A 23,251-nucleotide genomic window follows, 5' to 3' on the forward strand; every position below is an offset into this window, starting at 1 on the left:
TAAAAAAGGTCACTCAACCCTGGTGTTTTTTGATCTCTTTCATGTTGTCCATGTAGATTTCCACCTCTCAAAAGTTGCCTACTCCTGGTGTAAACAAATTAAAAAAAAATCAAACTGATAAGCTTGGTGTGAATTGTATATGTTACTCTAACTTTAACTGCATTTCACTCAAACAACCAATCAATTTAGTTTTCATAAATCTGAGCATTCAAATTTTTGTGTAATACATATTTTTCATATATGATTTTCCAGGTAGAAAAGATTATGAAACTATCACTTCATGAAGTTATGAACCAGTCTATTAAAGCATATGTGGAGACTCCAAGAAATGAATGGGTCCTTCAGTGGCCTGGACAAGTTGTTTTAGCAACAAGTATGGTCCATTGGACAACAGGGGTCTCAAAGGTAATTGATTTTTTTTTTTTTGCACATTACATGAACTCTTCATTTATTTATTTATTAAGCTAAATAGTAAATAGGTTTACACACTCATTAATTATGCCAATAATTTAAAAAAGCAAGGTCAACAAATAGAACTGCAGTAACTGAAATATACAGTCACTATACAAATCCATGAAGTCACTGTTGCTGTCAACAAGTTTTGATAGTATGAGTTGGGTGGCTAATGTCTTTTAGATCTGGCCACAGTTATTCCAGGTTTGATCATCAGATTTTAATTACGTATTCAACTTGATGCTAATGTACATGCTCAAAATATAATTACTTATGATAGTTATAAACTGGTAAGCCATTTCTAGTTATCAAAGTTATCAAAACCTAAAACCTATACGCCAGACCCACTTGTCAACTAGTCACAGCATATACTGTGCATTTCATTTGAATTTTTTGCTGCTATTCTGTCTCTCAGTGGTACAATACACCTACCATTCAATTTTTAGACTGATCGTTTCTTTGTGAGTGAGCAAACATTCAAAATCAGCAGGGGATCAAATACTTATTGCCTTCACTGTACTATTTCTAAAGACATTTCCATGAATTGACTCATTTTTGGGAGATTATTACATATTTGTATAAAAACAATTGTAAATCAATCATTAAAATCTCATATAAGCATTAACATGCTAATGTTATTTCGAAGGTAATTTTCAATAATTTTTAAACTGTATCTCTCTATTAAAATAATACAAATCTGCCATGAAGGTTGTTGGAGCTTGCTCAAGTACTTGTGTACATACAGACATTGCTGTGAGCATGCTCATGCTTGAGTGTGCAAGTGAGGCCATACATGGTTTAAATCTTGGCCAGTTTAGCTGGAATTGGCTGAGATCTGAACAATGTATGGATAGGCTGAATGTACCCAAGTTGATTGATCGCGATTAACTTGGGTACAGCTAGCCTGCTAGATTACACATGTGATTATAGTAAGAGGCTATTATAGTTGCTAGCAATAATCTCTGTCTTCTCCTGGTGGGGACTGCTTCATTCCCCCCCCCCTGCAGGGAGAACACAATGGCTTCACAGGAGAGGTTCCCCTGTCAACATTGCCTGTGGTTGCAGGAAATAAATTCACTCCGTCTATGGCCTGCCTTACTTACTCAGGCTACACTGGTCCTGCTGCTCTGAACACTGATGGTAGTACTGATAAAGTGGGTAATGGAGTGAATCTTCTGGTTTATCATCCCCACACACACACACACATATGTCACATAAGCTATTATAATGATATTAAAATTAGCTACACTCACAGTTAGTGGTTTAACTACAGCAGCTCCAGTCACTTGCATACAGATAAGGTGAATGGAATAGTACTTGCTGCTACCATTGAATATATAGGCTTTCCAAACTCTAATCTGCACTTGTGGAGAATTCCAATGACTCAATGTGCATAATCACTTTAATTACATAATAATACGGCTAAGACCCAGGTTTTGAGAGATATATTTCTGTTCAGAGCTAAACTCTTCTTTACAATTTCCAAACTTACTGTTTCATCCTATATTTTATTGGGGAATTCATGAAAATGTTGAAAATACCACTTCGAATAACGTAAAACAGCCATGCTAAACTATAAAAGAACCTTTTGGAAACTCAGTAGTAGCAACTAGTTTTACTTTGACCTAATCAGACTGTCTTAACATTGTATTATTCTGTGTATGTGCACTGAGCCATGAACATTCATAGCATTGGTTGTCAATTAATTTGCAACTCAACATACTGTTAAAAAGATTTCCCATAACCTAGGCACATCAAAAAACGTATGGCTATTAACCTCTTAAAAGGTTATTCAACAGGTTTTTCCCCAAGAGTAACTAAACTGTTATAGAGTGTCAAGATCAAGAAACTGCAACTATAAAGTGCTTTAAATTCTAGCCCAGGGCACACAGTAGGTTTTATAGCTTTGCTAGTGCTGATTAATTTATTTACTTTAGATTTCTTTTTATGTTGTTTCCTTTTATGTAAAAAAATATAAAACAACAATAGGATATTTTAACAGATTGTGTTTAGAGATTATAACTAGTTAATATTCGTCTATGATTTGATGGAAATGATCAGAAAAGTGATAAAACATCCAAAAGCAAAATAACCTTTAAAGGATTTTCTCCTGAAAAAAGTAATTTATTATTTCATATGATGATGTAGGACACCAAAACAATTTCCATAATATATGCTATTGTCCCACACATTTCCTTCTGTGATACAATTATTCCAAAAAGCCCCAACACTTCATAACAGATAACACTGTTGTATTACCAAACTGCATAAAGGTGGCCTCTGGTTTATCTCGCTAAACATAAAAGAAATCCTCAAAATGACTTGCAATCATAAGGAACCAGACTATTTTAAATTAGGAATCACACAAGAAAAACTTCTCATAAACATTTGCATCAGGTAGTTACGTAAATACAAAACAATGCATATGATTACCACTTACAGCTATAAAATGTAGCACTAGACTGCTTTTCCCTTCTTACTAGTGCATGCTATATTGTGAACAAACCGTTAAAAGCTGGAGCTCAAAATTATGCACACAGAGGAATCAGGAGGAACACTCTCTGCTCTGCAGACAGATTTTAAATTAGATTGAGACAGTCAAAAAATGATCAATGAGTTTATGGCTTTTTCTTTAGAAAGTTTCATATTTGTTTGTAAATACAGATTTAATGTCAGTATTCAAAAACACATAACACAATTATAAACATAAAAAATAAAATAACATTCACCAAGAACTATCATAGTTTCTCATGTAAAAATGTTCCTTAAAAATGTTCTTAAAATAATTTATTTAATAAATTCTATTATACTCTTTTTGTAAATTGTATTTAAAGATTTATTTGCTGATACCCACATTAATAAATGTAAAGATAAATTTTTTTGTTTTGGTTACGGTGGGGAAGGATTGGAACCCCTGTCAGATTTTTTTTGCTGTCTGTGTCTTTGTTGGGGAGGTCCCTCCAATCTATTTGTTCTATGACTATTGTTACCAAAACAAAAATGAGGGGAAATCCAAACTTCTTCAATTGCTATTGTTTCTGGTGGCAACTGTCTAAAGCTGGTCATACACTGAACAATCTGATTTTACAATATATTTTACCAAAGCTGTGTACTATGAGGTCAAACCTGTTGATAAAAATAATCCCTTCTAGGTGATCAATGTACATTGCAGGGATTTTAATAAATAACAAAAAAGTGCAGTGCTATATAGTGTTAAGAATCATCAATTCATACGAAAGTCTGTGCTAAATAGTATTAAAGTCCATCAGATACATAAAAATCTGTGCTAAAAAAAAACCCTTAGAATGAGTGAATCCCAACCATCAACAGAGATGGAAAAACCACATTCAGTGAATCAAGAAAGGAGGAAGATAACTCTAAGATCTTGGTGAAAACCACAGATATGCAAGAGCTCTGACCAGAGCTTTTGGTCTTTTATATTAAAAAAGCCAGCAGCGCTTTAGGGGTTAACCCCGCACGACTATCCGGTTTATAGCGCAGAGATGGTTCTCCCCTTGACTCTGCTCCAACTCTGTGTTTCCACCAGTAAATCATGCAAGGAATAAGCACTAATAGTGTAGTATACCCAAAACTTTAAAATTGTATCAAAAGTAAATAAATGCACTCACAATTGTTTAAGAATTGCATAGCCATCAAAAAAGTGATCCCGGAGCTGCAGCAATCCCGGTATATGGACATTCCTGCCAGTGACTGTGTAGCGTGGTGATGTCACATGAAGCTCCAGCCAATGCGTTTTGTCATAATTTGAGGTCGTCAGGGGTGTGGCTAAACATCAGTCACCACGCTCTTATATAAAATGCAACGGGAGAAGACTTTCCTCTTATCGTGTAAAAAAGGGAAGTAATAAATCAACTTCCTGATTAAGATGGCTGTATTCCCATCTAGTGGGGAAGAAAATTAATATACCCACCCTTGTATTGTATTGGATAAGGCAGACTATGTGACGGAGATGAACAATATCCTTTCTGTCCAAAATACATATGTCCCATTGGGATCAAATCCCAGTTCCAAGTACAAAAAGGATTTACAAAAACATTATTAATCCTAGCTATGATGAGGGTATTTTAAATAAAAAAGAAAAAGCTTATTTGATTCCTGTGGCCCCCCATATACCTGTAATCTATTATCGTCCTAAGGTACACAAAAAGCCATTGAAACCTCCAGGACATCCCATCATTAATGGTATCAATTCATTAACAAGGATTGGAAAATATGTAGATCAATTTTTTCAACCTTTGGTTTCTCAAATGCCTTCTTTTTTGAAGGATGCTACTCATGTTTTGAACATACTTACATAGGTTAAGTGGAATGATGGGTACATTTTAGCTATAGCTGATGTGGCTTCCCTCTATGCAGCCATTCCTCATGATCTAGGTCTAGAAGCAGTCAAGTACTACTTAGATCTGAACAGCTCTTTACCTTTGAAGCAAAGTGATTTTGTTATCCAATTGTTAAATTTTGCTATGGGACATAATTATTTTTGGTTTGGTGAGTTCTTCTCCCTACAGAACCATGGTGTAGCCATGGGGGCTAAATTTTCCCCCAGTATGGCCAAACATTTTATGGCCTAATGAGAGGAGGATGTTGTCTTGAGTAGCCATCGGAAAGAGTTGTTTCTCTGGCATAGGTGTATCAAAGACATCCTCCTCCTATTTGATTTCCCTGGAAATGTTCTGCCATTGCATTGTATATAAAAGCGTGATGACTGATATTTAGCCACACACCTGATGACATCATATTATGACATAACTCATTGGGTGGAGCTTCATGTGACGTCACCATGCTACACAGCCATTGGCGGGAATTTCCATACACTGGGATTGCTGCAGTTTCAGGATCACTTTTTTGATGGCTATGCAATTTTTTAAACTATTGTGACTGCATTTGTTTACTTTTTAACCGCTTGCCGACCAGCCACAGTAGATACACTGCGGCAGGGCGGCACCGCTGCGCAAAATCACGTATAGATACGTGATTTTGCATTTTGGGTAGGGAGTGCACATGAGGCAAGCGACCGCCCTACCCGCACCGCCGATCACAGCCGTGGGTGTCAATCGCGCCAATTACCGGCAAACACTGACAGGGAGGATGGTTGCATTGTTTTCAATGCAGCTCTCCTCCCTGTCAATTTGAGCACACTGGTCCGGATGGCTGAGCTCAGCCTTCCGGATCAGTGTGCTTACAGTGAAATACACCCCCCTGCCCCCTAGTGAAACATTCCCATCACACAGTTAACCCTTTGATTGCCTTCTAATGTTAACCGCTTCCTCCCTAGTGCCATTAGTACAGTGTCAGTGTTTTTTTTTGCACTGATTACTGTATTGGTGTCACTGGGGATGTCAGTGACCCCAAGTCAGTTCCCCCCAGTGTCAGAATGTCCTCTGCAGTCTCTCAGTCCTGCCATAAGTTGCTGATCGCTGCCATTTTTAGTATAAAAAAAAATTCCAGTATATATAATGCCATTTGTAGACACTGTAAACTTTCACGTAAACCAATTAATTTACACATATTGGGATTTTGTTTAGCAAAGACATGTCGCAGAATACATTTTGGCCTAAATTTATGATGAATTAAATTTTTATTTTTTTTTACTGGATGTTTTATTGCAAAAAAAAAATTTTCTCAAAATTGTCTGTCTTTTTTTTATAGCGTAAAAAATAAAAAACGCACAGGTGATCAAATACCATCAAAAGAAAGCTCAATTTGTGGGAAAAAAGGATGTAAATTAAATTTTGGTGCAGTGTTGTATGACCGTGCAATTGTCAGTTAAAGCAATGCAGTGCCGTAACACAAACCGCTTCTGTAACTGCTTCCTGACCACCCTATAGCAGAAATACTGCTACAGGGCGGCACAGTGAGCAAAATTACATATATATATATATATATATATATACGTGATTCACGCTCCCTTGGTTTTCACGCCCTTCCCAGACAGTGTCAGATTGCCAGTCAGTACACCAGTAATCACATTTAACCCCTTGCTTGCCAGGAACAAGCTCATACACAATACACCTCCATTGCTAGTATAGTGTCTGAACGGATCCATATCTTTGATCAGATCAGCACTATACCAGCGTTCACATTAGTATAGTGTCCCCAAAACCGCAGTGTAAGTAGGTCACTGTCACTTGTTACATTGCACACAAAACTGCAGTGTTCACAGAATCAGGTCTGATCTCTGTTAGCACTTTCCTGTAAATTTTGACTCTCATATGCAGCAGAGTGCCAGTACTAGTGCCACGCTACCTTTTGGTGAACTGGCAAGCACCAGCAGCCTAGTACATCCTGGTCTTTCAGATACCAGCACTGCAGTATCACTTGATGATGTGGCGAGTCCCATAAGTGCAGTACAAGCGGTGGTGAGCACAAGTAGTGTCCCACAACCACCAAGAATTCTCACACAGGCCCATAGAGCCCCTAGTATCCTTCCAGATGTGCTTGCAAATCCCAATTACCAGTCCACAAATTCTGCAGCACCCGTACTTCCCCAATTCACTGCCCAACCTGGAATTCAGGTGGAAACAGCAAATCTAACTACTCCCCTTGATTTTTTGGATCTGTTTTTCACGAAATATCTGTATGCATTGATTGTGGATCAAAGCAATTTATATGCACAATTTATCGCCGCCAACCCAAATTCAAACCCTGCCAGACCATTTGCATGGAAACCCATTACGGTTTCTGAATTTCCATTTTTTGGGGGCCTAACCCTCAATATGGGCATTACTAAAAAAAATTAATTGCGGTTGTATTGGTCCACAGACCCAATTCATCATATGCCCATGTTCTCTTCTGCCATGGCCAGGCATAGATATGAGAGTATAATGTGTTTTATGCATTTCAACGACAATACACTCTGCCGTCCTCGAGGTGATCCTGAATTTGACCGGCTTCACAAACTTCAGCCCCTCGTAAATCACCTTAACCAAAAATTTGCAGATGTCTATACTCCCAAGCAAAAAAATCTGCATTGTTGAGTCCCTCAGTAATTTTTCTGGCCGCCTAGCATTCAAACAATTTCTCCCCAGCAAGCGTGCCAGATACGGGGTCAAGATGTACAGTATAAGACCTGTGAGAGGGCAACAGGTTATACATATAAGTTTAGGATTTACGAGGGAAAAGATAGTCATGTGGAGACCCCTGGAATTCCAGACTACATGGGGAGTAGGCAAGATAGCTTGGAACTTGGTGTCATCCTTTTTCCATTTGGGGTACCACTTATACATGGACAATTTTTATTCAAGCGTGTCACTATTTAGACATTTGTACAATCTTGGAATTGGTGCATGTGGCACATTGCCACCTAATGTGTACCATTAGAAGTGGGTGGAGGCAGGGTGGTATATTCTAATGGTGGGAATACCACACACTTTTTCTGGCAGAAATTTCTTCTCTTTTTTTATTCAGCCCACAGACTGCATACAAAAAAAAACATAGCATATATACCCAACAAGGACCAGCCATCATCCTGGTATCGTTTTTTCAGCCGGCGATCAGCTTTCATGTAAACGCAATCCTAGTGGCTAATTAGCTGCAGGATTGCTTTTACCAGCAGTGGAAGATGATGCCCATGCTGCCTTCCACGGCCTTCTCGAGCAGTAGCTTGCAATCGGGGGAACCTGAGAATGCAGCCAGTGTTTCTGCCAGCTGACCATAGAGCTGATTGGAGACCAGAATGGTGCCAAAAATCTCTATAGTCTAAGAAATTGGAAGCTAGGAACATTTCATCACTTCAGTTTTGCAGGATATAAACAGCACCATTTGTAAATTGGGAAAGCATCTGATTACACCGATCTAAAGTAGATCATACAATTGGATTGTATAGTACTGTATATGTTTAGCCTGGGAGGGGATTTCCTCCTACCTGTTTTGTCATTGGGAGAGGAAGTGAGGGAAAATTTCCTAAACAGGACACCAAACAGTATCACAAAACTAACCCCCCCCCCCACAAAACTCAAAACTACATAAATAAAGTAGTTCATACTTTAATACTTCAAAATTGTATCTAAACTCAAATGCAAAAAATTAACTAGGCCTTAAGCCTGGTACACACTATGAGAATATTTGATGAATCATTGTCCATTTTTTTTTTTTCTTGCATGCTAGTCTGATACCAAAAATGAAGAGGTAATTAAAGTTACGAAAATTCTCGTGTGACAGAATACAACTTCGGAAATTATGCAATGTGTTGTATTGTATTGTAATATTAATATTGTAATAATTCTTTTGTTTTTGAGCATGCATGGTCTTGCTCTTCTGATTTGTTTCAGATGAATACTGTACTGATTTATACAAAAATTGTACGATCTGGTATCATAAAACTTTTTTTTGTGTGTTTGTCCGTTCGTATAATTTCGGACGAAAGCTGTGTTCTAATGATCGGATTATAGTACGATCACTTCGAAAGCAGTATTTTTCATCTGATTTTATATGGGCGAGGAGGTTGTACAGAAGGTGATATGCTGATTGACTTCTCTACAACTGTGCTGTCACATAAAAGTTATCAGCTCACAAGGTTACTAGCAAAATCCACAGTTATTCTGTGCACTTATCCAACATATATAACAACATGATATATTTAACAGACCAAAATGGAGAAAATAGGAGAAATTAATTTTACATACACTTCAAGTTGGAATAAGTAGACTTTTGTATACAAATATAGGAAACAACATTAATTCCTCATTTTGGCTGCAATTAATCAACAATATTCTAACACACGTTAAATTTTGGAATTCTGCAAAGTCAATTTTATGCAGTTCAAGAAAATATATGTTAAATATTTCTGTAAAATAAGCCAAATGAATTCTTCTGTGGCCCACTGATGGCTTAAAAACCAAATGTTTATATTTTAAAACAACTATCTAAAATAAAAACCATGCACTTCCATTTATACAGGTTTTTCACACTAATCAAACAAGATACCTTTTCATAGTAAAAGTGACATGAGAGGGCCCCTTGTTATAGTAAAATCACCCTGAATGCATTCGATCTTTATTTGAGAGATTTCATAAGGGGGAATATAAATAGGGTACATATCAATATACAAATCTCACTGAGAGGCAACTGAAGACAATTGAGCTTTGTGTCTACTAACAGAAGGCTAATATTTTGAATGATTCCCTATTTTAACGAGGATATACCAAACTAGAAGACCAGCAAAGAACAGTAAATTTCCGCAAGGCATGAAACTGCCTGACCTGGTTCAGAATTGTAAACTAATAGATCTCTCTCTTCTTTTTCTATGATAAATCTGTATTTTAGAAGACATCTGCTTTGCTCAATGAGTATGTTGAAATACTTTTATTACTAGTACAACTTTGTATTCAGCCATTTTTTAATGCCCACCAACAAATTAAGGGATGCGGTGAGGAATAAGTAATACAAACCAACATAAAGTGTCTCAAATTGCAGAGAATGGACATTTTTTTAATCTCTATTACTTCTCAGATAATAAAAACTCTCCAAGTTTCTTGTCACAAGTATGAAATAATATCTTGAAACATTCCATTGATTTATAATAGAAACAGCAATGATTTAAGAAGCACATTTCATTTTTAAGCTTTAGAGATAGAAAGAAGAATGGATACAATTTAATAGATGCCATTATTTGCAGCAAATCCTTACATTATATTTGTGTGCTTTTTTCCATATTATTGCAGGCTTTTGATCAGAAAAGAGGACTGCAAAACTTTGTGAAACAATGCAGTGAGCAAATTGATGAAATTGTCAGTCTAGTCCGAGGAAGGTTAACAAAAATGGAACGAATAACACTGGGTGCTCTGATTACCATCGATGTCCACGGTATGTTCAGTATGATGACAAATATAGCATCGTTGAATCTGGATGCACAAGCCATTACAGTAATACTATCACCCCCACCTATGTGTGCACTATTAAAAATTATTTCCTTGAGAACTGGAAATCCCTTATCAGTTTGTGGCTCTCCTAATAACATGGAGGGATACTTACCTTCTACAGCTCCCTGGTTTTTATAGCTCTGCAGACTGAAGTCCAAATGCTTACAGTAGATACATTGAGTGCTGATGTTAGAGTATAGCTTTCTAGAAGTATAGATTTCACTCTCAGCAGGTTAAATCTGTAAATGCCACAGTAGTCCAACATTGTAAGAAAAGGAATCCCATTGTTACTCTTCAGCAAGAGGTCAGAATTTAAATCTTTTATTTTTTTGCTGTATATTAAACGGTATGTAAACCCAACATTACATATCCATGATATGTGCCTAGACTGTACAGATTTGACCATATACACTTTCCTGTGTTTGAGTCACATTTGAGAGTTTGATATTTGTGTTTAACACCAACTTTATTTCACATATTTCATTGTTTTTTAAATGTATAGGCATCATATATATTTAAAGCATGTTAAATTATGTATTTTCTCCCCAATGCAACAATTGAATAGATGATGCAGATATTCTACAAAATCATATATCAATATGTTCTTCTCCTGTGCAGCAATATGGAATAAAACATTTAACAGTGTATACACATAAAAAATGCATTGAATAATACAACTTGGTATCAATTGGTGTTATCACCAATTGTTGTTTCTACAAGTGACTCATACAACGAGGAGAGGACTGACCATTTGGAAACTCGGGCACTGCCTGAGGGCCCGAGGTCAGTAGGGGGCCCCATGAGATGCCCCTGGTACCTTTTTCATAGGCTTTTTTGAGTTTGGGCAAGGACACAGGGGCCCCATGATCAACTATTGCCCAGGAGTCCCATGAGTTGTCAGTCCGCCCCTGCATACAATTATAACATTTGCATTCATACTGTTAAAATCTTTTTAAGAAATGTTTAGTTAGGACCTTTTTCAATAAGTATAAAAAGGTATAGCCATCAAACTTGGGAATTTTGGTAATTTACATACTGCTCAAAAAAATTAAAGGAACACCTTGAAAACAGATCAGATCTCAATGGGGAAAATATCATGCTGGGTTTCTATACTGATATGGACTGGGTAATGTGTTAGGAACGTAAGAATGCCCCATCGTTTGATGGAATTGAAAATTATCAACCTACAGAGGACAGAATTCAAAGGCACACCAAAAATCAAAGTGAAAAAATGATGCAGCAGGCTAGTCCAATTTGCCAAAATTTCATTGCAGCAACTCAAAATAGTACTCAGTAGTTTGTATGCCCCCACGTGCTTGTATGTATGCGTGACAATGTTGGGGCATACTCCTAATGAGATGACAGATGGCGTCCTGGGGTATTTCCTCCCAGATCTGGACCAGGGCATCACTGAGCTTCTAGACAGTCTGAGGTGCAACCTGGCGTCGTCAGATGGACCGAAACATGATATCCCAGAGGTGTTCTATTGGATTTAAGTCAGGAGAGCATGGGGGCCATTCAGTGGTATCAATTCCTTCATTCTCCAGGAACTGCCTGCATACTCTCAACACATGAGGTTGGGCATTGCTGTGCACCATGAGGAACCCAGGACCCACTGCTCCAGCGTAGGGTCTATCGGCCCAAGGATTTCATCCTGATACCTAATGGCCATCAGGGTGCCATTGTCTAGCCTGTAGAGGACTGTGTGTCCCTCCATGGATTTGCCTCCCCAGACCATCTCAGGGTGAACCTGCTCTCATCTGTAAAAAAACACAGGGTGCCAGTGGCGGACCTGCCAATTCTGGTGTTCAGTGGCAATTGCCAATCGAGCTCTATGGTGCCGGACAGTGAGCACAGGGCCCACTAGAGAAACAGAAATCTGTTTCTGATTGTTAGGTCAGAGACATTCACACCAGTGGCCTGCTGGAGATAATTTTGTAGAGCTCTGGAAGGACTCATCCTGTTCCTCCTTGCACAAAGGAGGAAATACCAGTCCTGCTGATGAGTTAAGAACCTTCTACAGCCCTGTCCAGCTCTCCTAGATTAACTGCCTGTCTCCTGGAATCTCCTCCATGCTCTTAAGACTGTGCTGGGAGACACAGCAAACCTTTCGGCAATGTCACGTATTGATATGCCATCCTGGAGGAGTTGGACTGCCTATGAAACCTCTGTAGGGTCAAGGTATCGCCTCATGCTACCAGTAGTGGCACTGACCCTAGCCAAATTCAAAACTAGTGAAAAACAGTCAGAAAAGATGATTAAGTTAAAAAATGTTAGTGGCCTCCACCTGTAAAACCATTCTTGTTTTGGGGTTGTCTCATTGTTGTCCATCTAGTGCACCTGCTGTTAATTTCATTAACACCAAAGCAGCTGAAACTGATTAACAACCCCCTCTGCTACTTAACTAACCAGATCAATATCCCAGGAGTTTAATTGACTTGATGCTATAATCTGATTAAAAAGAAGAGTTCCTTTAATTTTTTGGAGCAGTGTATATTTACAATTTACCCATATATCAGATTCATTTTTTTAAAAAAAAAAAAGCTCTATGTTAGATTTCAGCGCAATATAGCAATATTAGAATAAAAAAGTCAGTACACATTGTTAAAGCAAATCTTTTGTTTAGCTATCAGTTAATCATTATTAAAAAAAAAAATTTCTTCTAAGATTATGTAAATTGGGGGCGTGGTCTGCCGCGGCTGGAAGATGGCCGCATAGTGAGGGAGCTCCCGCCGGCCGGATCCCTCTGAATCGACGCACAACGGAGCGGGGTGAGAGAGAGCTGCCAAGATATGGGGAAACATGACCGGACCTCATCCGGTGCCCGATCGCGCTCCCCACGGAGCCAGGGTGTGCAGGGGAGACACATACAGGAGCTCTTCCGCTCCCAGCAGCAAAGGGAAGGGCCGCAGCCATCTCCTTCTCCTGCTGCTTCCCCCTCCCCCCCCTCTCTACGGCTGCTGACACTATTAACCCTCCCTGCTCTGATAGGCAGGCAGCCCCAGACACAGTGCCTCAGCATGATGTCCCCCCTGCCTCACAATCTCTGTCCCTAAGGGATCTTCAGGCTGTGGCAGCTGACATTAAGGCCACCCTGACAGCCACACTCACTGCAGCATTGGGGGATCTGCATAATGATTTAAGGGCCTTGGGTTCGCGATTGGAACACGTGGAATCCGCATCCAGGCAAACTGGATCCGCCATTATTGATTTACAACATCAGTCAACGGTACACGCTTCCACTATCAGAGAACTCCACAGGCATATTGAGGATTTAGATAACCGTGGCCGCAGGCGTAATATCAGAATCCGCGGTCTCCCAGAATCAGTAGAACATGCCGATATTCCCAAGGCAGCAATGGCCATATTCAATAACCTTCTTGGTCGCCCGCCAGTAACCCCGATTGACATCGAACGTGTGCACAGAGCGATCCGCCCCAGGAGGGGAGACGCAGACCCACCCAGGGATATCGTTTGCTGCCTAGTAAGTTTTCCGCTCAAAGAAGATGTCCTCCGATGTGCTAGAGACAGAGGGCGCCTTCTATATGAGGGGACAGAAATACAATTGTTTCAGGACTTATCCAGCACCACCCTACGCCAGCGGCGCGCTTTACGCCCTCTTCTGGATACGCTACGTTCGTGTAACATTCCGTACAGATGGAGGTTCCCCTTCTGTCTCTCTGTACAAGTTGGTGGTCGTTCTTACAACCTGCGAACCCCTGAAGAACTGCCCTCTTTCTGTGCCTCCATAGACATCCCACTGATTGACCTGCCTGATTGGTTCAGTTCCATGAGACTACCGCTATCCCAGGATTTGGTAGCCGAGGATAGTGCTATGGATTGGTCAGTCTTATCGTAGAGGGCGGATGGCCCCATCGACCCCTCCGAGACCCCTCATAGGGGACGCCACGACTACCTTTAGCCCGACGGCCTCTCCAGCGCACAGGAGGCCACAACGCGAAACCTAATGGTCCCTGTCCTTCCCTCAACACTGCTTCTTCGATGCATACACTGCTGAGTGTTTACGTTCTACTGTGACTGCGCACCTTTTTTCATCCACTCGCCCCATATATTCCAGTTGTGTACTGGCGCTCTATGATCAATGCTCGTCGGACTCCTACTTTACTGCCTTTCCTACTTATTCGTCAAGATGACAGCCTGCGACTCCTGGGACTCTGTCACTATCCTATACGAAAAATTTTGGGCCTCCACAGTTCCTTCCTGCCTTCCAAGAGGTCGGGTGGTGACCTCATTCTAGCTGACTCGTCCTACCACAAGAGGGAACAGTTTCTGGGCTCTGCCTTGCTACTCGTCACCTAGTTCTCTGCATTCCACAGCGAGTCCTCCACCTCCAGTTGCTTATCGATTTGTGCCGTCTCCCAGCCTTCTATCTCCAATTACCATCTGGATGCATCCTGGGCAATGAAGGTCCTCCAGCCTCGTCTTCCTGGCAAGCTCTGAACTTCGCCCTCATGTCTTTGCGGACGTCCTGCTGCTCGCTTGGGGCTGTTCTGTGATGATTTGTTCACCCCCCCCCACCCTCACCGTGGACATTGGAACGCCTGGCCTTCCCATTCCTTCGGAAGTGATTACTGCTCAATTTGTAACGTATATTTTATGTTTTCTGTGTGTATATGTTAGTGTCTTTCAAATTCCGCCGGGGGGTGGTCTGAGGGGAGGTGATTATTGTAGACGGGGATGGGTAACTGCTTTTTTTTTAGGGGAGTGTTATTGTTCGTATAGTCAGTGGAGTTTGGTTGGGTAGATGAGCGCCACCTCTCCCCGCTACTGGTTAGCCATTTCAACATGGAACCATATCATTCTTTCCAGCCCGGCTTTCACTTGGCCGAAATGGCATACCTGAGGGCCTGTGTGCCTTTGCTCACCCCCAGGCTCTCTTCCCTCCGCCTCCTCCTCCCCACTCCTACGCCATTCCAAGAGAGGTGATGCTCGCCCCCTTTGCTTCCCTGAGGGCGCCAGCTACTATAATTGTGTGTGGGGGGAGGGGGAGGGGGGTTTCCTGTGTCTTATTTAGTCCCCTTGATACTTATATTTTTGTGGGTTTGATGACGGGCCTTGGTCTTAGGGGGCTTCATTGGTAACTGCTGAACAGGGGCTTATTGACGTTTTATCTGTTCTTGTCATGCTCATTCATGTTTTGATAATGTTGACTTGTTATGTTTTTGCCTTGTGATGCGGTTTGCCTGTAATATGTGCAGGGGTCTTTCGCTGTTCTCCGTTTAGCGAGGTGCCCCTTTACTGTCTTGCGCTCACCTTGGCTTAGGCTGTCCTTCCCAATGCGTTCACTCTGTATGTGCCTTTACACTTCTTTAATACTAAGTGTAGCTAGACCCCTAGCTCCGCAACATTTTACTTGCGATGCTTCTAATAAATCTGCCCAGGTCTTCTTCTTCTGCATGTTACATAACACTTCATCCCCCACGGAAGACCGGTACCCAAACCTTCTCTGTGCTCCACCCCTGCGGACTCCTGACACCTCTTATCTCTCTCGAACCCTGCCCCCTTATTCTTGCCTTTTTTTAAAATATAATTTCCCATAGGGGGCTACCGGCCGGCGGATGCGCACTTCCTGGTTTTACGCCGACCTCGTTCCCCACACAGTGAGCTCGGCGAGCTTCCACTGATCCTTTTCTTTCGGCTTCTATCTTTATCTTTTTTCTGAGCTTCTCTTTTATCTTTGTGTTTCTCTTCCTTTTTCCCGTCCTTTTCCCCTTTTTCTGTTTCTCTTTCTCTCACGTGGAACAGCGGGTCTGTTCCTCAAGCCGTATCCTATCTATAATCTTCTTTTCCACCCCCCCTCTTTTTTTTTTTTTTCTTCTTTTCTTTCCCCTCCCCCCTTCCTTTTCCCATCCCCCGAATCCTCGGCATACCGAAGCTTCGGACTCAGGCTTCGCTTTCCAGCAGTCATGCTTTCTTCCACCTCACAACCGGGACAACTGTCTCTGAAACTCCTTTCACTTAATATCAAAGGTCTGAACTTTTTTTTCCCCACCACACAATAAGTATTCTAGGATAGACTATTTTTTTCTGTCGCAACCAGATCTCCCTCTCCTCCATGCTGCTACCATAGAACCGATGGTCCTTTCCGATCATCATCCTATCACCATGACGCTTCGGTTTCCCATCTCGCACCCGCGCTCCAAATACTGGCGTTTGGATGCTTCCCTTCTTGCAGATGCCGCTATTGTTCAAGAGCTCCACTCTAATATGGCTGAATATTTTTCCTTGAATAGCTCGTCAGACACCTCACCCATCACACGATGGGAGGCCCACAAGTGTGTCATTCGGGGCAGCCTCATAGCCATTGCGACGAGACGTAAGAAAGCCAAACAGGAGCGTCTGAAGCTCCTCTCAGATAGAATCCGCTCTTTGGAAAGAGTACACAAACAGACTCTGGCTGCGTCGACCCTTTTGGAACTCACGAGTACACGCACACAGCTTCTCACGGAACTGGGTAAGGTGGTTAGAAAAAGATTCATTCTTTTACATAAGCTGTATTACGAGTTCGCAAACAAGAGCGGGAAATTTCTAGCCAGAGCTCTTCGTGAAAAATGGGCTAGTATGACGGTGCATAAAATCAGAGGCTCTGATGGCATTGAGGCTACATCCAACCCCGATATTTCCGCCCATTTTGAACGCTACTATAAATCTCTGTACAACCTCCCTCAGGAACGTCCCCCTATCCATACGGACAAATCTAGAACTGCCTTGATCTCTGAATTTCTCCATCTCTACGGTTCACCTGCCCTCTCAGAGGATCTGGTGCACGCTTTGGAAACTGATCTCACCTTCCCTGAACTGCAATCCGCAGTAAAACAGATGAAACCGGGGAAGAGCCCGGGCCCTGATGGTTTTTCAGCAGCCTATTATAAATCTTTTTTAGATATACTGGGTATTCCATTTCTCGCTGCTTTTAACACTCTTGCTCAACCTTCAGGGTCGCCTAACCACCTGTTGGAGGCTCACATTACAGTTATCCCCAAAGACGGGAAGGACACCACCCAGGTCTCCAATTATAGACCCATTTCCTTGCTGAACTTGGACGTCAAACTATTCGCGAAGATCATTGCTAATCGTCTTCTTCCCTTGCATTGCTCCCTGGTCGATTTGGACCAAGTAGGATTTATCCCTGGTAGAGAAGCAAGGGACAACACTATCAAGGCCCTTAATCTCCACCACTGGCTTCGCAGGTCTACCACTCCGGGTTTTTTCCTCTCCTTGGATGCAGAAAAGGCCTTTGACAGGATTGCCTGGGATTACCTGAACGCATCTTTAGTGGCACTGGGTCTGGGTGAGAAGATGCTTAACTTTATAATGGCCCTCTATTCTGCACCTACTGCCCGGGTCCGGGTGAACGGTCATCTGTCAAACTCCTTTCATCTACGGAACGGTACACGTCAGGGATGCCCCCTCTCCCCGCTTTTGTTTGTCCTATCCCTTGAGCCCCTGTTGCGGAAAATTCGTTTAAACCCTGATGTTAAAGGAATCACGGTGGCAGACAAGGAATATAAGCTTGCAGCTTATGCGGATGATATTCTCTTGTTCCTGGCGGACCCTCACATCACCCTCCCGAACCTACTGAAAGACTTTGCCCTTTTCAGATATTTGTCGAATTTTAAAATTAATTTTTCCAAATCTGCCGCCCTTAACATTACTTTGTCTGCTGAGCTAGTCTCTGCTTGTGAGGCCCAATTCCCATTTCATTGGGAAAGGGATTCCCTAACTTATCTCGGTATCCAGCTCACCAGTAACCTTGATGACCTTTATGTGAAAAACTATCTTACCGCTTTTCGCTCTATGCAAGAAGACCTCAATAAATGGCACCGTCCCTGTTTCTCATGGTTTGGAAGGGCAGCGATCATTAAAATGAATGTACTTCCCCGTCTCCTGTATCTCTTCCAAACATTACCAATTCACTTACCTCTTGCTTTCTTTGCATCTTGCAAAAGACTGTGTTCACTGTTCCTTTGGAGCCACAAACGTCCGCGTATTGCCTACTCCCAACTAACCCTCTCTAAACTTAAAGGGGGCATAGGATTTCCTGATCTTTACCGCTACTATTGGGCTTGTCATCTTTCCCGGATAGTTGATTGGCACGTTCATACTGCCTCTAAAGACTGGATATCTATAGAGAATGCTTGCTCGCCCTTCCCCCTGGCATCGATTCCTTGGCTCTCGCCGAAACACACGCCACAAGCTCTTCTCACCCATCCCTTGGTGGGACCTACGTTAAAAATTTTCCGATTGGCTTGTAGATCTGCAGCCATTTCTGACACACCCAACCCCCTGACCCCTATACGCCTCAACCCTGACTTCCCCCCTGGGATGCATAAAGACTTTTTAATGAAACACTGGCCGCACAAACAGATCTTAGTGAAACATTTTCTCCACAAAGGCAAGGTGAAAACGCTCAGTGAACTGCAGGAAAGCCTGGGTATTCGCGAATTCCTTTTCTGGGTATATTTCCAGATCAGATATTATCTGCTCTCTCATAAACCCCCTCATAACTGGCATCGCTCTCTTACCCCATTTGAATCTGCATGCGCGAAGGCTGAACCGCGGAAACATCTGATCTCGGAGATCTACCCACTTCTAGTGGAGAGCCGGTCTTATGACTCCCTCCCCGCATGTCGGGCTTGGCAGAGAGATCTTAATGCTGAGCTGTCGGACTCAGACTGGGACCTGGTTTTCCAATACTCTCATAAATGTTCCCTCAATGTCTCGACACAAGAAAACAGCTACAAAATAGCCTCTAGATGGTACCGAACTCCCTCAAGAATTCATCATTTTAACCCCGCCTTCCCCAACAGCTGCTGGAGATGCGGGACCCCAGATGGGTCCTTTCTTCACATTTGGTGGTCTTGCCCGATTCTTCAACCATTTTGGCAGGAGGTCCATAGGTTAGTAGTGTCTATAACTACCTTACCCTTAGCTCTCTCTCCTGCCCAATTCCTCCTCCATCACTCTTCCCTTCCCAGGGCTCAGTATTTTAAATCATTAGCCATGCACATGATCAACGCAGCCAGACTCTGTATTCCGGTTCTATGGGGCTCCACACGCTCTCCCTCCATCCGTGAATGGCTCACTCGAGTGGGTAAAACGGCGGACATGGAAGAACTGGTTGCGACTGCCCGCGATACTCCTACGAAATACTCTCATGTATGGGCCTGTTGGACCCATTTTCTGACTACCCCGGAGTATCGATCCCTCATGGACCAACCTGTCTAAAACCTAATTTGGACTTCCTGATAGTGTTTTTTAGTGGTATTTGACCTGAGGGTGCCATCATACTCCCCCCTGTGTTACACACGCTTTCCTTTGACGCCGATGATAGCTTAGGTTCCACCCGCTCCCGCTACTGTTTGTCTGGAGGATAAGATCTTTTTGACGGTTGCCCCTTCTCTTATTTTGCCCTCCCCACTTGCTTCCCTTTCTCCCCCCCCCCTCCCTTTTTTTTTTTTTTTTCTTCTTTCTCTCCCCCTCTTCTTCTTTCTGTCCCTCCCTTTTTTTTTTTTTTTTCTTTCTCTCGCCTTCTCTTTTCTTTTCTTTCATATGATTTTACACGTTTTGGACAATTTTTCCGATAGCACACTGAGTATGCTGTCAGCATCACTTCCCGCAATTCGTTCGCGGTTCCCACGACAATTACTCCTACATTCGCACAATTCCACCATCGTCTTCTGTAGTATTGACTCTCACATAGGCATCGTACTTGCTCTTCTCCCCCCTACAGATTTTTATCGCTAGACGTTATGGTGGAAGGCCAGACGTCTCTTTATTTTTAGCACTTGACAAGCATACCTGAATATTGCAGGCACAACCCTGTCGTGGCCTAGTTCATCCACACTGTTTGGTCTTGCGTTGGACCTCATTTGCCTTTGTATGATTTATGTTTTGCTGTTTGTCCTATGTGCCTTTCCTCTGTACATTTTCGTGTGATAATTTGTATCTTGTTTTCAATAAACTTTGTTTTTTGGAAAAAAAAAAAAGATTATGTAAATCATAAAAATGTTATGGTTGCCTCTATAATGTCATTAGTGACTAGCTATTCATAGCTATAATAAAAGAAACTGTAAGTATTTATATATTTGTATTCTAAACTGTCGACCACTTTAGCTCAGTCGAGTACTGTCAATAATACTTTTTTATTTGCACTAACAGTTAGGGCAAGCTTTCGAGGGTAACCCCCTACTTCTAGAGTTATTTTACACTTATACAATCACCTTAACCACTTTAGCTCAGATCAATCACTGTATCTGGGGCTGGCAATATTCTTCAGTCAATCTTATTACAAACAGTAAGTAAAAGTCATTAACAAATTCCATTTGACTAATAAAGATATTTGTAGGAAGCTATTACAGTTAAGTTACAAACATTGCCACATATATTCATGGGGATTTCTTTGAAGCCTATTTTAGAAGTAAACCATAATTTAGAAATATATAAAAAAGCAATACACTATATCTAGGTGTCATTACTTGTGAAAGAAATTAGCTCAAATTTCACAGCTAATGTCAGATACATCATGTTGTCATCTCCTTAATGATGATCATCTGTCACTTCTAAATCTGTGGAGATAAATATGAGTTACTGTGCTCAGTGTTGAGCATAGTTTAATTAATGTGGTGTCATGGATTCTGTGGGGTATTTAAAGTGTTTTAATGGCCTCTGATTTTGTATTTGTTAAGATTACATTTTCATGGATGTTATACAAATCAACTTCATATTTCAGTAAGTCAAGTAATGATACATTGTAAATGTTCCCTATCAGATATCTGAAATGACCCAAACATTTGCGTTTCTATTTATAACAGCTATGCCTTTTGCTGTTCAATACATCTTCATAAAAATATATATATTGAATACTATTTCACATTATTACATTTGAGGCAAGTGTATAATTTGATTTTCCCCATGACTCCTTTTTCAAATATACATAAAAAGTAAGCTCTGGAACCACCTTAACTTCTAAAGAGCCCTCAGGTCCATAAAGCATAAACCTCCAGATGCCTACTCACATTTTTAGCTTATGTTAAGAGTGTCCAGGTATCCTCCATATGTGCCTTGTCTTTTCCCATCCCCCAATACCACAGCCCATATTCCTATTGACCAGTGAGGCTGAATTGTGGATCACATAAGCTATTAAATAAGATGGCTTGGACAGAAGGTAAGTAGGGATTGACCATGGAATCTGTGTTGGTCATTGCATTATAGAGCATCATTAGGGATATTCAGGCTCTCTGGAGATAAACCATAAATGCAAGTATGCACTTGGGGTTGACTGTTCTATGATCCTGAGGCTGCATTAGATTATAGATTAAGTTAATTTTAAGTAGGACCAGTTCTGCAATGGTACAGTCATCTAACAGAAACATGTCTGTTGTTAGCTATATGTTGACTTCATTTAATTAGAGTTGGGCATAGACAGTAAATGTTGACCAGGCATTTGCAAATGATTCTACTACTTTCTTTCACTGTATGCCAAATTGCCATGCACACCTTCCCGAGGACATGCAGCTGCTCAAAATGCATAGAGGCTGAACCACTGACATCATATTCAGTCCTCTGACATCACATCCAGAATCTTGGAACGCACACTGGCTCCATAGTTGCTAGCGGAGGAAGACAGATAGGATTCCCTCAGTAAGCTGTTTGCATTGGTGCCCCATAGGTACCTATTTCATATGAGTGCATATACACCTTGTTTTTAACCATTTTTTTAAATAAAATTTACTACACTATGGATATTCTTTTTGGACTTTCTTGTTAAACTTCTTTGTTAAACTTTTTTGGGTGAACGAGAACTTATGACATTGATGAGTTGGTTGGCTTCAGTATTCCCACGCAGATGAGCTGTTACCATACATACTGGAATTGACATGTAATGCTTGTTGGCTGCTTTGATAACTGATGTTATCTGGTGAGTGAGAAATTAATTTGAGCACGTGAGGAGCACCTTTCTTGTGTTTTAAAGAAGAGCTTTATCACTGCGATAAGATCACGATGATTGGGAATTTCTGCATTTATTGTGCTGGACTTTGTTTTTTTGGACTGTGTATTGAAATGGAACATTTTTTGATTGCACTGTGAAATATTTTATGATATGATATGAACACGTTTAATTGTGGTGAAAGGTTAGCATCTTTTTCGAATTTCTTGCACATATTGAAGCTGTATTGTACATTTAAAGGGCAGCTGCCTTTGGTTCTTGTTTTTGCACAAAAAAATTTTTTTCACAATTGTGGATGATGCCTTCTTATTTTTCACTATGATTTTATATAGGTTACATATATGCCAGTTAAAAATTGGCATTCTGGAAGTGTTTGATTATGACCTGCCCTTAACATTGCTAACACCCCCCCCCCCCACTAGAACATAAAAAATACGTGTATAAGGGGCCAACAGATTTGCAATAGTCTGTTCATATTTCATATTCACCCACATGATATAATGGATGTCTGACATTGCATAGAACCACCACTAGTACCAGGGGCAGACTGACAACTCATGGGGCCCCCGGGCAATAGTTGATCATGGGGCCCCTGTGTCCTTGCCCAAATTCAAAAAAGCCTATGAAAAAGGTACCAGGGGCATCTCATGGGGCCTCCTACTGACCCCGGGCCCTCGGGCAGTGCCTGAATTTCCAAATGGTCAGTCCGCCCCTGACTAGTACCAACATAGCCCAGTACCTTGTATGGGAGCATTACTGGTGCAGGCACAGCTCAGTACCCTGTAAGGAGGATTGCTGGTACCAACATAGCCTGGTACCCTGCAAAGGAGCACTATTGCTTTCAGCAAAGCCAAATTCTCTGCAAAGGAGCACTACTGACACCAGCACAGCCCAGTGCTATACACAAGAACGCTACTGGCACCAGGGTAGTCTAGTTTAGTATCTT

At 41.3% G+C, this 23,251-nt stretch overlaps 1 protein-coding gene across 1 annotated transcript in view; it reads left to right on the plus strand.

Moving 5' to 3' along the window:
* Nucleotides 1-264: 264 nt before the first annotated feature.
* The window catches only part of LOC149471955 (dynein axonemal heavy chain 3-like), a 344,597-nt gene continuing 321,610 nt past the window's right edge, over nucleotides 265-23,251 (plus strand). The window contains 2 exon segments of the mRNA XM_089651978.1: nucleotides 265-405; nucleotides 10,137-10,278. Coding sequence (XP_089508104.1) covers nucleotides 265-405; nucleotides 10,137-10,278 — 283 coding nt within the window.

The sequence above is a fragment of the Staurois parvus genome, unplaced genomic scaffold, assembly GCF_062004578.1.
Source record: "Staurois parvus isolate SC_StPar_1 unplaced genomic scaffold, SC_StPar_1.0 ptg000025l, whole genome shotgun sequence".
Classification (NCBI taxonomy): domain Eukaryota; kingdom Metazoa; phylum Chordata; class Amphibia; order Anura; family Ranidae; genus Staurois; species Staurois parvus.